Genomic DNA, 16251 nt, shown 5'->3' on the forward strand with positions numbered 1-16251 from the left:
AATCAGGCAGATGCTAGCCACTGACTCAGAAAACTGAGTCTTTATAAAGATTTTGTTTATTTATTTGACAGAGAGATCACAAGTAGGCAGAGAGGCAGGCAGAGAGAGAGGGGGAAGCAGGCTCCCCTCAGAGCAGAGAGCCCGATGTGGGTTGGATCCCAGGACCAAGCCGAAGGCAGAGGCTTTAACCCACTGAGCCACCCAGGTGTCCCTGAAAACTGAGTCTTGAAATGGAATGAGGTTCATTCAGGTTGTTCACCCTATGAAACTTAGGCAGGCCAAGTCTGCATTTTCTAGATTCCCTTTTCTTTCCTTCTTTTCCCTTTCTTTCTTTCTTCCTTCCTTTCTCTCTCTCTCTTTCTCCTTTTTAAAGATTTTTTAAAAGGATTTTATATTTATTTATTTGACAGAGAGAGAGAGATCACAAGTAGGCAGAGAAGCAGGCAGAGAGAGGGGGAAGCAGGCTCCCCGCTAAGCAAAGAGCCTGACAAGGGGCTCGATCCCAGGACCCCGAGACCATGACCTGAGCTGAAGGCAGTGGCCCTCTGAGCCACCCAGGCTCCCATCTTTTTTAAGGTTTTATCTTTAAATAATCTCTACATCCAACATGGGGCTCAAACTCACAACCGGGAGACCAAGCATCACACACTCCAGGAACTGAGCCAGCCAGGAGCTCCTGGATTCCCTTTTCTTATCTTCTTTCAAAACGCCTACAAAATCTGAAGTTCTAAAAAAAGTAATCAAATTGGAGCAAAATTGAGATTGCCACTGCTCCCTCTTGGAGCTAGGTTTTCATTGCTCTTTTGATTTCTAAGAGTATAGCGAGTCCTTTACAAAACGAGACTCACTATTTCCTCTTGTAGTTATTTCTAGGGATTAAATCATAATCCTCATCCTTTATAAAATAAGATGTGTCATTATTATAACAGAGAGCTTCTAAAATGCATGATCCCAGTTTCTCATCACTAGCCTTGAATGGGGCTTTTCCGTGTTTTGGAGAGTTATATTAAGCTATGCATTTTAGTAGCTTACGTTTATTGAGCATTAATCCTCCAGTAGGCTCCAAGCTAAGCACTTTGTATACATTATCTCATTTAATCCTCATTAGGACTCTTTAGGGAAGGTAGCATTGTCATCTGCAATTTCCATATGAGGGAGCTGAGGCAATCAGAGTTTAAATGACTTTCTCTTCTGGTCAGTTGTGGACAGGATTTGGAGAAGTGTATCTCAGTGTAATAAATAAAAGATCCAAATTCCTCTTGGGTAACCTGGAGATGGCTCACAGGTAGCCCTTGGTCCTGTGGAGTATTATTCCTATGGTTGGAATTAAACTGGGAGCTTCTGAAAGCAGAAAGAAGAGGGAAATATGGTTAGTGTTATAAGAAGGTCCTCTGACAGTTCAGGCTGAGCACCTGGGGAGGCAAAAGTGAGCCAGATAAGGTTCTGCTCCATTTTGAGCTCACAGTCTTGGGCAGATTATGATTATAGGCCAGGCATTGTCTGGTCTCATTGGACTCATAACTATAACCTTAATAGACACTTAGCTGTTTTTTTTTTTTTTTAAGATTTATGTATTTATTTTAGAGCGAGAGCGCAAGCATGAGTGGGGGGAGGGGCAAAAGGCGAGGGAGAGAGAGAAGCAGATGCCCCGCTGAGCGTGGAGCCTGATGGTGCTCCATCCCACATCCCTGAAATCATCCCACATCCCTGAAATCATAAGATGAAATCAAGAATCGGATGCTTAACTGACTGAGCCACCCAGGCTCCCTGGCACTTAATAGTTTTAATAAGATTTATTTATTTCTCATCTTTAACCACTTAAAGCATCTCTCAGGGTTGGGCATTGGGGATTTTTCCAGCTCGGGGCCACTATGGATACACAATTTTCCTGCAATCTTTTTGGTATCTACTGAAATATTTTTTTAAAAAGATTTAATTTATTTATTTGACAGAGAGAGACACAGCGAGAGAGGGAACACAAGCGGGGGAAATGGGGGAGGGAGAAGCAGGCTGCCCTCTGAGCAGGGAGCCTGATGTGGGGCTCAATCCCAGGAACCTGGAATCATGACCCGAGCCAAAGACAGATGCTTAATGACAGAGCTATCCAGGTGCCCCTGAAATATTTTCTTAGAATAAATTTTTGCAGAACAGTTCCTAGGTCAAAGAGTATGAATATCTTTATGGTTATTTCAACACATTATCATGTTGCTTTCTAGAGTGATTTGTGATTTGCACATGTTTATTAAGCATCTACGATATATCGAGCTTCATATTAAGCTCTAGGGATATACCGTGAATGAATATGGTCCCTGCCTTCAAGAAGTGTAACAATTTCTGTGACTAAAAATATATACTTCTAAATTTTTTTTAAAGATTTTTATCTCTGGGGTGCCTCTGTGGCTCTGTTGGTTAAACACTTGACTCATGATTTTGGCTCAGTTCATGATCTCAGGGTTGTGAGATGGAGCCCTGAGTAGGGTTCTGCGCTGGGCGTGGAGGCTGCTAAACATTCTCTCTCTCCATCTATCTTTCTCCATGGGTCAAAGGTTAAAAAAATAGATTTTATTATTATTTTTTAAGATTTCATTTATTTGAGAGAGAGGAGAAAGCACAAGCAGGGGGAGAGGCAGAAGGAGAAGACTCCCTGCTGAGCAGTGACCCTGACCTGGGCTCCATCCCAGGACCCTGGGATCTTGACTTGAGCCAAAGGCAGACGCTTAACTGACTGAGCAACCCAGGCAACTTTAGATTTTATTATTTTTTAATATCATCTCTATACCCAGGTTCCCAAAGTGGAGCTCACACTCATGACCCCAAGACCAGGAGTTGCATGCTCTACCAACTGGGCCAGCCAGATGCTCCTATACATTTAATTTTGATGCCAAATCACCAGGACATAAGTGTAAAAAGACATTTTTAAAATTTATACCTATTTTTCTTTTTACACTTGCATTTAATGATTGGGTGTTTATGTTCTATTTTTATATAAATTATTTTTGTCTGTAGGTTGATTCTTTTTTATGTGAAATATCATTGTCCATTTTTAAATTCTGTTTTTCTTATTCTACTTATAAACTTATTTTGCTTGTAAAATTGAAAGAAATGTTTTCATCTGTCATGTTTAATATATTTTTCTTGTTAGCTTATATTTTATCATTTCATTATTACTTCCAACTACACGTTTAAAATTTTTGTGTATTTGAGATTGTCAGTCTTTCCCTTTGCCATATCTTTTGCTTATAAGCTGAATGGCTCTTTTTTCATAGACCTGTAAATATTATATTATTTTTCTGATGGTTTCTCTATAACTTAATCATCATTAATTTTAGAATGATTTTTAGAGTGAGCTTTAGAATAAGTACTTTATCATCCATTCAGTTTTTCTGTATAGTTGGAACCACTTCTGGTTTCCTTTCGTATACCATTGAACACATTTCCATTACCTGCACTTTGCCCTTTAAAAAACACTGTTGCTCAAAATAATTTAAAAAATAAAAAAATTAAACAAAAATAAAAATAAAAATACTGTTGCCTTATAACATGTTTGATTAGAGTCTCTCATTGATCTCGTTATATTTCAGAATGTATTTTTGCTACTTTTTTTGTGTTTCAAAATCTTATTGGAATATATATTGAAACTGATTAATCTTATGACGTGACTTCAGAATTCTAGTTATACCACTTGCTGGTTGCTTATTCACCGGTTTAACTTTAAGCTTCATCTGGAAACGGGATAATATTAATATCTGCCTCGTTAAATTTTTAGAATTAAATGGAAAAATTCCACGTAAAGTAATTTAGCACACCTTCTATCTCCACGCTTTGCACAGGAAATCCTAGAATCGTGTTAATTATTATGCTTAGCTTGAGGACAAATAGCCATTTTTACAACTTCATTGTAAGGTGGATAGACCATGATTTTTCTATACTGAGCATAGACAAAAGCATCACTGTCACTCTTCTTATTTAAAATTCATCTTTAAAAAAAATTAAAAAAAAAATTCATCTTAGAGGGCTGCCAGGTGCGTCTCAGGATCCAGACCCTTTCAAAAGTCGTATTTAAAGGTGCCCAAGCTCCAAGCCTGAGCGGAGCCCGGGGAGGGGCGGGCCCCGTTGCCTAGGAGTTGGGGGGCGGGTCTGGAGTTAAGAATCTTTGCTACCAGACGACAGGCACTTCCTGGGGGCGGGATGAGGCGAGGACGCGGCGCCGGACGCGACGTCCAGCAGCCAATCAGAAAGCAGGGCGCCCATTCAAATTGCGGCCGCAGAGGGAGCCGGCGGTGCGGGTTGTGAGTGGTGGGGACGTCGTTGGGGAGGTCTTCGAGAGTGGGGAACCCTTCAGAGGAGCGAAGTATCCATGCTGTGGGGGCGTGCGGGCGCCTTCTGTACCGGTGATCGCTGAGGTGCGAGTGGAGGCCTTAGCGCGGGGTCCCCCACCGGCCCCGGAATCCCGGTCGGCGGCCAAGGGGTCCCCGAAGGACGCGCGCGGGCGGCTCCTCTGTGGGGACCCGGAAGCCGGACTTCAGGGCCCCTCGGCCAGGGCCTCACCCACTGAAGTCTCACCCAGTCGGTTGGCATTAAGAGGTACACTCGCTGTCGCAGCCCTCGGAGTGACTAGCGGGGAGAACCCATCCACGGGGATCTTTCGCTTGTGGTTGTGACTTAATTTCTTTCTTTCTGTTTGTTCCACTCCTCTTTAAACTCCGGTGGCAAAACGTCCCAAACAAAAAGCCCCATCTGTTTGCGTAAGTAGCAAATAGTTTTTAGCTGCGGTAGAATTTCCAGAATCTTTTCTTGCCTTTAAATTTACTTCCAAAAAAGGAACATTCTGTACTTTTAGTTAAAATGTTGAAGGAAGATGCTTATATCCTTGCGGTTTTGTTTTTGTTTTTGTTTTCTCTTTTTGGGGCGGCGGCGGCGGTGGTAGTGGTAATGATTATTACTTATTTAAAACCTTAGAAGATTTACTTAAAAGTTAACTTCTATTATTTTATCCCCGCATAGCCGTATCTATGGAATAGTTTGAGCAAGTGTCATTTTACAAGTTAGAACAGGCATGCAAATTTAAAGACTTGTTTACATCAGTAGTACACAGTTCTGTGCAGAGTTGACTAGAAGCCAGGCCTTTGAGCTGTCACTGCTGTTCTTTTTCTTTTAAACCATTAGTGCTGCATAGATATTGTTGACATATTTACAGACACACCTGTCTACTTTGTTGTCTAACTGCTAGAGGACAAGCTGTCTACTTAGCTAATCTTTCATAATTTTTCTCAACAGAAGCAATTAATTTACTTGTTGTAGTTATTGTCTATGGTATTTATTTGGGAATACTCTGTTTTGTGACCCCCCCCTCAAACTAATCTCCATGAGGCATCCCTGTAATTAACATACATTCAACAGGTGTTATCGAAATGCTTTATCCAGTCTTTGATTTAGGTGCCAGGGTTTTTGTTAGTCCCTCTCCTAATCTGCAAACAGGGAGTACTTAACTAAAAATCTTTGCTGACATGCACATCCCCCCCTCCCCCCAAATCTTATTGTGTTAAAAGGCACATAACATGTATCATCTTACCTTCTTTTACGTATACATTTTAAAGTGTATATCCTTAAATACATTCATGTTGTATAGCTGTCACTACCATCCATCCCCTAATCCTTTGTCATCTTGTGAATCTGAAACTCTGTACTTATTAAACAATAACCCCTCATTTTCCCCTGGCTCCAGCCCCTGGCAACCACTGTTATACTTTCTGTCTTTATGATTTTTAACTACTCCAAAGTACCTCATGTGAGTGGAATCCTCCAATATTTGTCTTTTTGTGACTTATTTCACTTAGCTTTATGTCTTCAAGGTTCATCCATGTTATAGCATATTGCAGAATTTCTTTCTAAGGCTGCATAATATTCCAGTGTCTGTAAATACCACATTTTGGTGAGCCCTTCATCCGTCCATGGACACTTGGGTTGCTTCCATATTTTAGGTATAGCGAATAATACTGCTATGAACATGGGTGTACAAATGTCTCTTCAAGACCCCGATTTTCATTCTTTCAGTTAGATATCCAGAAGTAGAATCCCTAGGTCATATTGTAATTCTATTTTTAGTTTTTTGAGGAACTTCCATGCTGTTTTCCACAGTGGCTGCACTATTTCACATTTCCGCCAGTAGCGCACAAGGGTACCAGTTTCTCCACGTCCTCACCAATACTTGCTTTTTTGTTAGTAGCCAGCCTAATGGGTGTGATGTGGTATCTCATTGTAGTTTTGATTTGCTTTTCCCTAATGATTAGTGATGTTGAACATCTTCTTATGTGCTTATTGGATATTTAAATATCTTCTTTGATATGTACTGTTTACATCTTTTAAGTCACTTGGTATCTTTGTCCTGATATCATGGAAAACTGTATTTCTTCTAGACTAAGGAAATGGAAACAGGGTCTTGTTGGTAGTATCTATCAGAGGGCCTGGCATGTAATAGGAACTCAGTAAATATTTGTTACATAATGATTATAAGCTCTTTGAAGGCAGAGATTTGTGTGAAGTTGCTTAGGAACAGTATCTGAGGAGGAGATTGTGATTTATTCTAACGTATTCCTTTGGGAAATTATTTTCACAGTGGAGAGTTCTCGTATTTTTTAATGTCTCTTTATAGTCTTACAATCTAATTTTTTTTTTTTACAGTTTAACAGATAATTGGAAACTCACACATAAGATATGGCTGGAAGTCAAATGAACATCTAAAAAAGAGCTTCTGTTCTTCACCAACACTTTTTTAAAACAACTTGCTGCCACAATGTCAGTATACACCACACATAGTAGAAATAACAGGGATATCCTTGGTATACCTTCTTCCCAAAAGAGTTCATCACTGAATGTCTTCACCCATAGTAGCAGACGTAAGCTGCATTTGAATTCAGATATGTCAGAATGCGAAAATGATGATCCGTTATTGAGATCTGCAAGTAAAATCAGAGACATAAATTGTACTTATGTGATTTCAGCCTGTAAAAAAACAGGAGAGGTTCCTCTTACCCCTGACCCTGTAGGTAGATTGGCACTTCAGAGAAGAGTTACAAGGAACAAAGAATCATCTTCACGTGGCAGTGAGTTGGGAGACTCAACCGAAAAAACTGCAGAGACACGTCTTACATTACAGCGTCATGCTAAAACAGAATGTGTGGAAAAGTGGAGAACAACTCAAACGGATTCTGTGGGAAAGGGGAAAACAGCTCAAACAGATTGTGTGAAAAAGTGGAAAACAACACAGAATGTGGGAAGCCCAACAGAAAATGATTGTGCTTCCCTGGAAGCGAGGAGAAAGGTAACAGCTGTAAATAATGATAAAGACTCTTCTGTTGCACCTTTTGTACCTTTAGCAGAAGACCCAAAAGACGTTGAAATGATGAATGATGAAAAACACAAAGAAACGTTTTCTGCCCTTCTTGGGGCAAATGAACATGTTGTACTTAAATACTTAAGTAATAGAGCACCCACTGATTCCCAGAGTCAGACTAAAGTTGTTCCATCCAGACACTTGGCAACAAAGCCTCTTCAGAGCAAGTTGAGTATCAAAGTGTCAGGAACAGGAAACTTACATCAGCGAAGTACTGGGAAGGATATGGCAAAAAATTCAAATAAATTTGAAAGCTTAGAAAAAAGAACACCTACGAAGTACATCATAGGACACAAATGGACACCAAAGTGTGGCACACCACAGCTTATGAGCGCAGCTGCATCGACACCGAAAAATAGGGTGCCTAGCCTCCAAGTTAAACAAAAGCCAAGAGGTTCTCTTCTAGCAAACGAAAGGGAAAGGTCACAAGAAAATACACTCCCTCTTGAAGAGGAAACGGCAGGTCGGAACACTTGTATAGAAGCAGACCCCTTAAAAGTAGAGAACAGTCAAGTGACAGTGGCAATACGTGTGAGGCCTTTCAGCAAGAGGTATGTTACACCTTTTAAAATCTAAGGCCAAACTTCTGACATGTAATGTGTCTCATTCCTCTCTGCCTTTGGAAAGTGAGTGCATTCATGCATCTTCAAGCTTGGCACTGGCATTTCTATGTAGAGAGAACTTTTGGTTTAGTTGTGGAACCCTCATTATTTTTGATGATTGGGTGTAAAATTAAAACATGGAAATCATCTTTTATAAATGTAAATTTCTTTAGATCTGCTGCTTTGAAAACATTGGAATGACTTAAGTATCTAATGCAGTCTGCTTTCAAATCTGCAATGTATGGCGGGCTCTTTTGTGTTTCCCTTAAAAAGAGCACTTATTAGGTCACTTATTCCACAAAGAGGTCCTTCCAAAATCCTGTCCAGCAGAGTATCATTCCCATCGTCATCTCTGATAGATAGTAGTTGTATATCAGATATATATATATCTAATAAATGTTATAGATAGTTATATATCAGATATAGATATCTAATAAATGCAGTGATGTATTAGATTTGAGGTTGATAGTAAAAAAATCTCTCTCCAAAGTGGTTGTGGATGAGATAGTCACAGATTACAGGTAGGGCTGGGAAAGATGAACATGACAAAATGTGAATGTGGCATTTAATTATTTTTGGATGTTTTGTGGGGTGACTGCAAAAACCCTTCAGAGGTAGTTGTTAACTCTGTTGTATATCTAAGCAAGATGTGACAGGATATGGTGATCCCTGCTGTGGGGGAAGGAACCTCTAGTTCGAACCTAAAGGGTCAGTGATTAAAAGCAAGTTATAGGATGCTTTAAAGCCTGTTAGTGAAGATGTGGGGTTTTTGATAAGTGACAAAATTGAGAGTGAGTTGGCTGGAGAGAATGGGGAAACCTCAAAGACAGGCCTCAAGGTTCATGATAGGATGAGAGGCAACAGAAGGAACAGAGGTGGTAGGAGTAAACCCCAAGATAGATGACTACCCACGATGGATGACTACTAAGTTCTAAAGAGAACTTAGTAAGGGGCCAAGTGCCTGAGTCCAGACTCATCAGACAAGCCATGTAAACTGGGCTGATAGCAGGGGTGGTGGGACACTTGTCACATTGAAGAAGCAGGTTGATTCCAGGATAAATTCTGATCTAAAGCAGAGTTGGGGGCAAAAAGGGACATCTGGGGCCAGGCAAGGGCTGTTAATATTTTTCTGCAGATGCAGAGTAAGTGAAAGATCCACTTAAGGGGGCACCTGGATGGCTCAGTGGGTTAAAGCCTCTGCCTTCGGCTCAGGTCATGATCCCAGGGTCCTGGGATCGAGTCCCGCATTGGGCTCTCTGCTCTCGGGGAGCCTGCTTCCTCCTCTCTCTCTGCCTGCCTCTCTGCCTACTTGCTATCTCTGTCTATCAAATAAATAAATAAAATCTTAAAAAAAAAAAAAAAAGATTTCCACTTAAGTCTGATGGAAGAAGGTTGCACATGAAAATCCATGATTTTAAGGGAGATAATCTAACAGAGAGGGGGAGCTTTGTATTAACAGTAACAATAGGCAGTATCCCAAAGAGATTTATGATCGAGACTTATACTTAACTGAGTTTGTTGAAATTATATTTGCATTTCACATCAGCTTTATGTAGATCTGCACCTCTGAAACTTCTCTATAAGATATTAAAAAGTTCCTAGATTTGGACTGAAGAGTATAGATAGATTATAGTGGTGGGTTGGGTGAAGGGAGAGCTCAAGAGAAAAAGGAAAAAGATGGAATATCCTGTAAAAGTAGAGTGATTTTTCAGACAACAGATCTGGGACTCCATTTTCCCTCTAAGGAGTGACCCTGGAGCTGTAGGAAGTATGTATTTGGAAACCCACTATCACTATGTTAGCTGGTCTACATTTTCCACATAAAACTAAAGAATTATCTTGCTCTGGAGGTATGTTGTGTTTAACTAGTTTTGAGGTTCTTGTTATATTCTATGGAATAATACTCAAAATAATCACAGCAACTTAATATTTTTCTTTGTGCTTCTTCATAAAGAGAGAAGGTTGAAAAAGCATCCCAGGTGGTCTTCATGAATGGGGAAGAAATAGTTGTGGAACATCCTGACATGAAACAAGTTTATAATTTTATTTATGATCTTACATTCTGGTCTTTCGATGAATGCCATCCCAACTATGCTAACCAGACAACTGTTTATGAGATGCTAGCTGTACCCCTCCTAGAACGTGCCTTTGAAGGCTACAATACCTGTCTGTTCGCTTACGGTCAGACTGGCTCTGGAAAATCATATACGTAAGTGTTATTCCAAGTACGGTTACTGAAAATGTCAAACTCTTTGGTAAGAAACAGTGTAGTGTTGATAGAAAGGATGTCGTTTTGAAACCACACAGGTCTGGGCTCAAATCTCATCCATTTTATATACTGGTTCTGCAAACTTGGGCACGTTATGTAACCTCTGAGCTTCAGCTTATGCGGGAGATACTATTTACTTTGTAAGTGTCATTGGCCCATTTTACTGTACATATGTCTTGTGTAAACCCAAATCTGGAGAGGTTATTTTGTAAATATTATTGTGAGAATTAAAAGTAGCCATCTAATAAATGGTATATGTATATTAAAGGCTCTGCTTGTACTTTCTCACAACTCTCTGAATTAGATACCTCTTATTTATTTCCATTTTATAGAAGAGGAAATTGAGGTTTTCTGGGGTTAAGTACCTTGTTTAAGTTCACAGAGCTAATAAGTGGTAAGATCAAGATTTGAACTCAGGAAGATCTGACTTCAGAGACTAGGTTATTAGATATTTATAATGTGGTTTAATTAGCTTGTTTCCCATTCACTCCCCAACCCATTTCCCCAGAAAGAATTTTAAAAAACCACTAATTAGTTTTATCCCTCTTCACCTCTGCCATTTATTATGTATTTTCCAGAATGATGGGACTTAGTGAAGAACCAGGAATAATTCCAAGGTTTTGTGAAGACCTTTTTGCTCAAATAGCCAAAAAACAAACTCAGGAGGTGCGTTCTCTTTTGTAAGCCTTCATGTTAGACTAGGAAACAGTCAAATCAAATTAAAATCAGAGTCATCACCACTAAGGAAATAATGGAAGATGCAATTTTAAGTTCTAAATCATTCTCTTCTGGAACAGTGGTATGGAGGAGAGCTTGGAGATTCAGAATTTTGGAATGAATTCCCCTCGATGGGCAGTGATAGAAGGATCTCTCTTCTGTCTTCTCTAGCTCTTTCAGCTAGAGAAGTCCATTAGATCACTCTTCCCCAAATTTGCTTCATCATAAGAATTACCAGGGACAGTGTCAAGGGACAGATTTTCATTTGTGTGTTTGATTGTGTGTGTGTGTGTGTGTGTGTGTGTGTACACTTGCTAAAAAAATCTCTTCAGGAGATTCTGATTTAGTTGATCTAGGCTACAGCTGGGAATTTATAGTTTTCTTACTACACTATACCTAGTGATTCTTATGATAAGGGAAATTGGGGAAATGCTGTGCAAGGTTTGGAAATATGGAGTTAAAAGACCCAGTTTCTGTATTTAAGAGAGTATAATGGAGAAATGAGTCAGTAAATAGCCAAGCACATCAACTTAATGCTAAATAAATTAAAGCAAATACTATAACAGAGTAAGAACAGTGTGCTTTGAGAATATTTAAGATTAGAGGAAGCCACATTTTCTTAAATGGGGGACAACTGAGCTTATTTTTGAAGGAAATGGAGCAGTTATTAGCTTGGTGAAGAGGCGGAAGGACATTCCAGGCAGCGGGAGCAGCATGTGCAAAGCTTTCAAAGCAAGAAAGTAGGGAGCCTTTGGGAATCTATAAATTGTTTACTTTGCTTTAAGCATGGAATTTTAGAGTGGAGGGTGATAAGAGATGAAACCAGAGAGGCAGGCAGAACTCAGCTTGTGGATGACTTTATGACCCCTGCACATAAGAATCTAGAAAGCTATGGAAGGATTTTAAGCAGGGAAATCAAATGATCATCTTTGCTCTTCAAAAAAAAAAATAGCTCTGGCTGCAGTGTGGAGAATGGATTGAAAAGAAGTAGAACTGGATGCAAAGAGACTGGTTGTGGGACTTGTAAACAGTAAGGAAGCCATGACAAGGGGCTAGACTAAGGTAGTGACTGTAGGATTGAACATTTGAGAGACCTTAGTAAGTAGAACTTATCTTCTTTGGAGAAATGTCAATTCAAGTCCTTTGCCTGTTTTTAAATTGGGTTGTTTGTCTTTTTGCTGTTGGGTTGTAAGAGTCCTTTATATATCCTGAATCCTAGAAACTTATCTGATATATAATTTGCAAAAAATGCAAGGATTTTTAAAATAAGTTGCATGTTGTGTTTCTATTCATCCTACTAGGTCAGCTACCACCTTGAAATGAGCTTTTTTGAAGTGTATAATGAAAAAATTCATGACCTTCTGGTTTGTAAAGGAGAAAATGGGCAGAGAAAGCAACCAGTAAGATTAAAACAATTTATGATCTGTTTTTAATTTGTTTTTATAAATGTGTATGGTTATACTAGTTCCCAACATGATCTATATAGCTTGCATTTTTACTAAAATTGCTATTACATGATAGCAAATGCTTGGGATCTACAGTCTAAATGAGTAAATAAATAGTAAATAAACTAAACATTATTGCTAATGGGAATTAAATTCATTATTAAATTTAGCCTCTTTTAAAGCAAATATTGTATCAAAATTAAAGATAAAATATGTGTTTCAAGATTTAGTTAGACCACTTAAATCAAACACTAAATCCCTAAAGCCAAAAAGCAGTAGAAGTTTAAAAATTGTTTTGTTATTATGGAATATATATCTTATTGGGTTATTTAGTAAATTGGTATCTTGTACATAATATTTTCTGTGAAATAATAAGTTCCACAAATACATAATCTTTTTAAAAAACTGCTATCAAAATGTAAAATTTGGAGGGCACTTGGATGGCTCAGTTGATTAAGCCTCCAATTCTTGATTTTGATTCGGGTCATGATCTCATGGGATCTCTTGGGATTGAGCCCTTCATTGGGCTCTGAGCTTAGCACAGCAGAGTCTGCTGGAGAGTCTCTCTGCCTTTGCACCTCACCCCCTGCCTTGCTTGCATGCTCTTTCTCTCAAATAAATAAATAAAGTCCTTTCTTTAAAAAGAATGTAAAAATTTTTAATTTTGAAAAGGACCTTGGAGAGCAAGAAAGTAAAATCAAAAGAGGTCACTTGACTTTCAAAGTCAAGTCATTCAAAGTCATTGTGGCTATACTGTTGGTAACATCAAGAATCTTTTTTTTTTTTTAAAGATTTTATTTATTTATTTGACAGACAGAGATCACAAGTAGGCAGAGAGGCAGGCAGAGAGAGAGAGGAGGAAGCAGGCTCCCCGCTGAGCAGAGAGCCCAATGCGGGGCTCGATCCCAGGACCCTGGGATCATGACCTGAGCCGAAGGCAGAGGATTTAACCCACTGAGCCACCCAGGCGCCCCAACAACAAGAATCTTAAACTTGGATTTTCTTCTTTGACTTAAATGTATTTTAAATTTCTAGTTACAAAGTTTAAAACATAATGTAAAGCTGGAAAAAAAATTAACTGAAATTTGATGAACATATTTTATTTTAAAGAGATATTTAAAAGCATAGAGATAATGGCTATTGCAGGTCTTAAGAATAAAGAACTAGTAAGATATTTGATACTACAGTGAACTGTGGCATCTTGTAAAAAATTTGTGATACTGAAGCAGTGTCTTAATGCCTTACAGATTTGTGTTTGTGTTTGTGTTTATATTTATCTCTGGGTCAAGTAAAGGCAAATCTCTTTGCCTTAAACTCCACATACAGAAGAAAAGACCATTTAAAATTGTGTTTTATATGAAATATTTGTTATGCCCTTAATAATGCTAATGTTTGCTTCTATTAGCTGAGAGTAAGGGAGCATCCTGTCTCTGGACCGTATGTTGAAGCTCTGTCAATGTAAGTGCTTGGCTCAGCAAAAGCAAGGAGGAGACAAGTAATGAATAGAACAAATGTTGTTCTCATTTGCCTTCCCAACTTTGAAACTCTGGATAACTATTTAACATTCACCCTTAATATTATTCCTTTAATTTTTCCTCTCTTTCCAACTACAGCACTAGCTGCTTGTTTTTGTGTTTGTTTGTATCTTTTGCAGCACCTGTAAAGTGCCTGGCATGGAGTGGTAGTTATACTGTGTGTGAGATATTTGATTTTTCTCCCTTTATCCCTTTCCCCATTAAGTTAAGCCTTCCCTCTCTAGCTACTTTTTATATCTATTACTTTAAGCTGAAGAGGGGAGAAGGTGCTAAGATGAGTTTAGTGTTGAGAGTGTGAAACATGCTAAGAGTCATTTACTTTATCTTCCAACACCCCAGCTGCTTTCTTAAAGAAAAGGGAAAGTGATTAGATATGGATTCAGCTCCATTCAATAATTCTGGGATTATGTCGTGACCTATACATACTAGCATACCTACCACCACATATGCCAAGTATAGGTTTTGGTCTCATGATTTAGACTGGAGAGGCACCTGGGTGGCTCAGTGGGTTAAAGCCTCTGCCTTCGGCTCAGGTCATGATCCCAGGGTGCTGGGATCGAGCCCCGCATCGGGCTCTCTGCTCAGCGGGGAGACTGTTTCCCTTCCTCTCTCTCTGCCTGCCTCTCTGCCTGCTTGTGATCTCTGTCTGTCAAATAAATAAATAAAATCTTTATATGATTTAGACTTTAATATTCTAATATTAAGAGCTAAACTGCTTCATTAATAAAAACCATACTTTTTGGTAAAATTAAAACATTTGCTACCCTTTAAGAATGGAGACAGTGAAAGATTGTGTGAGAGCCAGTGTAATAATATATATGAATTATTCAGTTGTGGCCTTCAGAAAGTAATTATGTAATTTAAATATTATTATTATTTTATGAGAATAAGAAGGTAATTATCAGTAAAAACAATTTTGTCTTTTTCCTTTTTGAAAATAGGAATGTTGTCAGTTCTTACTCTGATATCCAGGTAAGATTGATTGTATTTTATCTTCTTTTCACTAGATAGAAAGATCATAATCATAAGTATTCATAAGAATATTTCTCCTTAACTGCTACTTGCATAAGCAAATCTTGTTAATTCATTATGAGCTGATTTTGTTTGTTAAACTTCAATCAGAGGAATTACTCTTCTGAAGTAAAAATAAAAATTGACTATCATAGCAGCTTAGCGTTATTGAAATAGTCTTGTAAAGGTGTAATTTCCTGATTCAAGTATCTGTGATGGAGGCAAAGTTGACAATGGGAATACAAATTATTAAATTACAAACATTTATAATTTCATTTTATAAACAGATTATAAAGAGTGTATATGTTGCCAAATGTGCTTACTTAACTTTGTTGTTTCTTAATTTGTTCCAATAAATTTTAGTTTGCAGTTCTGACCTCCCTCTCTTCTTTCTTGTAAGAGTTGGCTAGAATTGGGAAATAAACAAAGGGCAACTGCTGCTACTGGTATGAATGATAAAAGCTCCCGATCACATTCAGTTTTCACCCTGGTAATGACCCAGACCAAGGTATTCTTTTTATTGATTATTTTATTCTTTAAATCAAAAGTAAGAGTGTGGTAATATAAATATATAACATAACTGGATTTTAGTATACACAGTAACAGAATGACTTTTGTATAGATGGAAGTATTTTTACTTTACTGTTTGAAAAATCAATAATATATGATTATTAATTTATGATATCATTGATATTAATATAATAAGAATATTAGCATATGATAATATGTTTCTAATACGTGGTATTTGTACAGTATTTGGAAAAATGTATCAGAAAGTCAAAGATTTTTAAAAATTCAGCCATAGGTTCCACTATCAAATAAAACCCCTCTAACTATTTTAATATATAATATTTTAGTTGTTTTACAATCACACTAAAACAAATTTACAAAATCTTCAATAATTTTATGCCATTAAAATTCTTTATCCACTATCATTTTTCATAGCTGTATAATATTCCATGAACGGTTCCAGTTCCTCTGCTGTTGGACATTTATGTTGCTTTTAAGTGCCTTGCTCCTTTGGGATGCCTGGCTGGCTGAGTCAGAAGAGCATGTGATTCTTGATCTTGGGGTCATGAGTTCAAGCCCCACGTTGGGTGGAGAGATTACTTAAATAAATAAACAAACACCTTGCTTCTTTTATGCTGTGATAAATAACACCTTTGTACATTAAGCTTTTGCTCTACTTATGGTTGTTTCCTCAATGTAATTGGGTAGTTGTGAGTTTTTATCTCTTTAAGGTCATTTATTTTGGCAGAATGCAAGCATTGCTCCATGA

General features: G+C 38.2%; 1 protein-coding gene across 1 annotated transcript in view; it reads left to right on the forward strand.

Moving 5' to 3' along the window:
- Positions 1-4264: 4264 nt before the first annotated feature.
- Positions 4265-16251, forward strand: part of KIF14 (kinesin family member 14) — a gene marked incomplete at its 3' end in the record, with an annotated part of 52727 nt that continues 40740 nt past the window's right edge. The window contains exons 1-8 of the mRNA XM_080824806.1: positions 4265-4584; positions 6682-7944; positions 9950-10204; positions 10843-10930; positions 12283-12381; positions 13832-13884; positions 14903-14933; positions 15373-15480. Coding sequence (XP_080680932.1) covers positions 6794-7944; positions 9950-10204; positions 10843-10930; positions 12283-12381; positions 13832-13884; positions 14903-14933; positions 15373-15480 — 1785 coding nt within the window. The 5' untranslated portion in view covers positions 4265-4584; positions 6682-6793. The remainder of the gene's footprint in view (positions 4585-6681; positions 7945-9949; positions 10205-10842; positions 10931-12282; positions 12382-13831; positions 13885-14902; positions 14934-15372; positions 15481-16251) is intronic.

This window comes from Martes martes (genome assembly GCF_963455335.1).
Source record: "Martes martes genome assembly, chromosome: 15".
NCBI lineage: Eukaryota > Metazoa > Chordata > Mammalia > Carnivora > Mustelidae > Martes > Martes martes.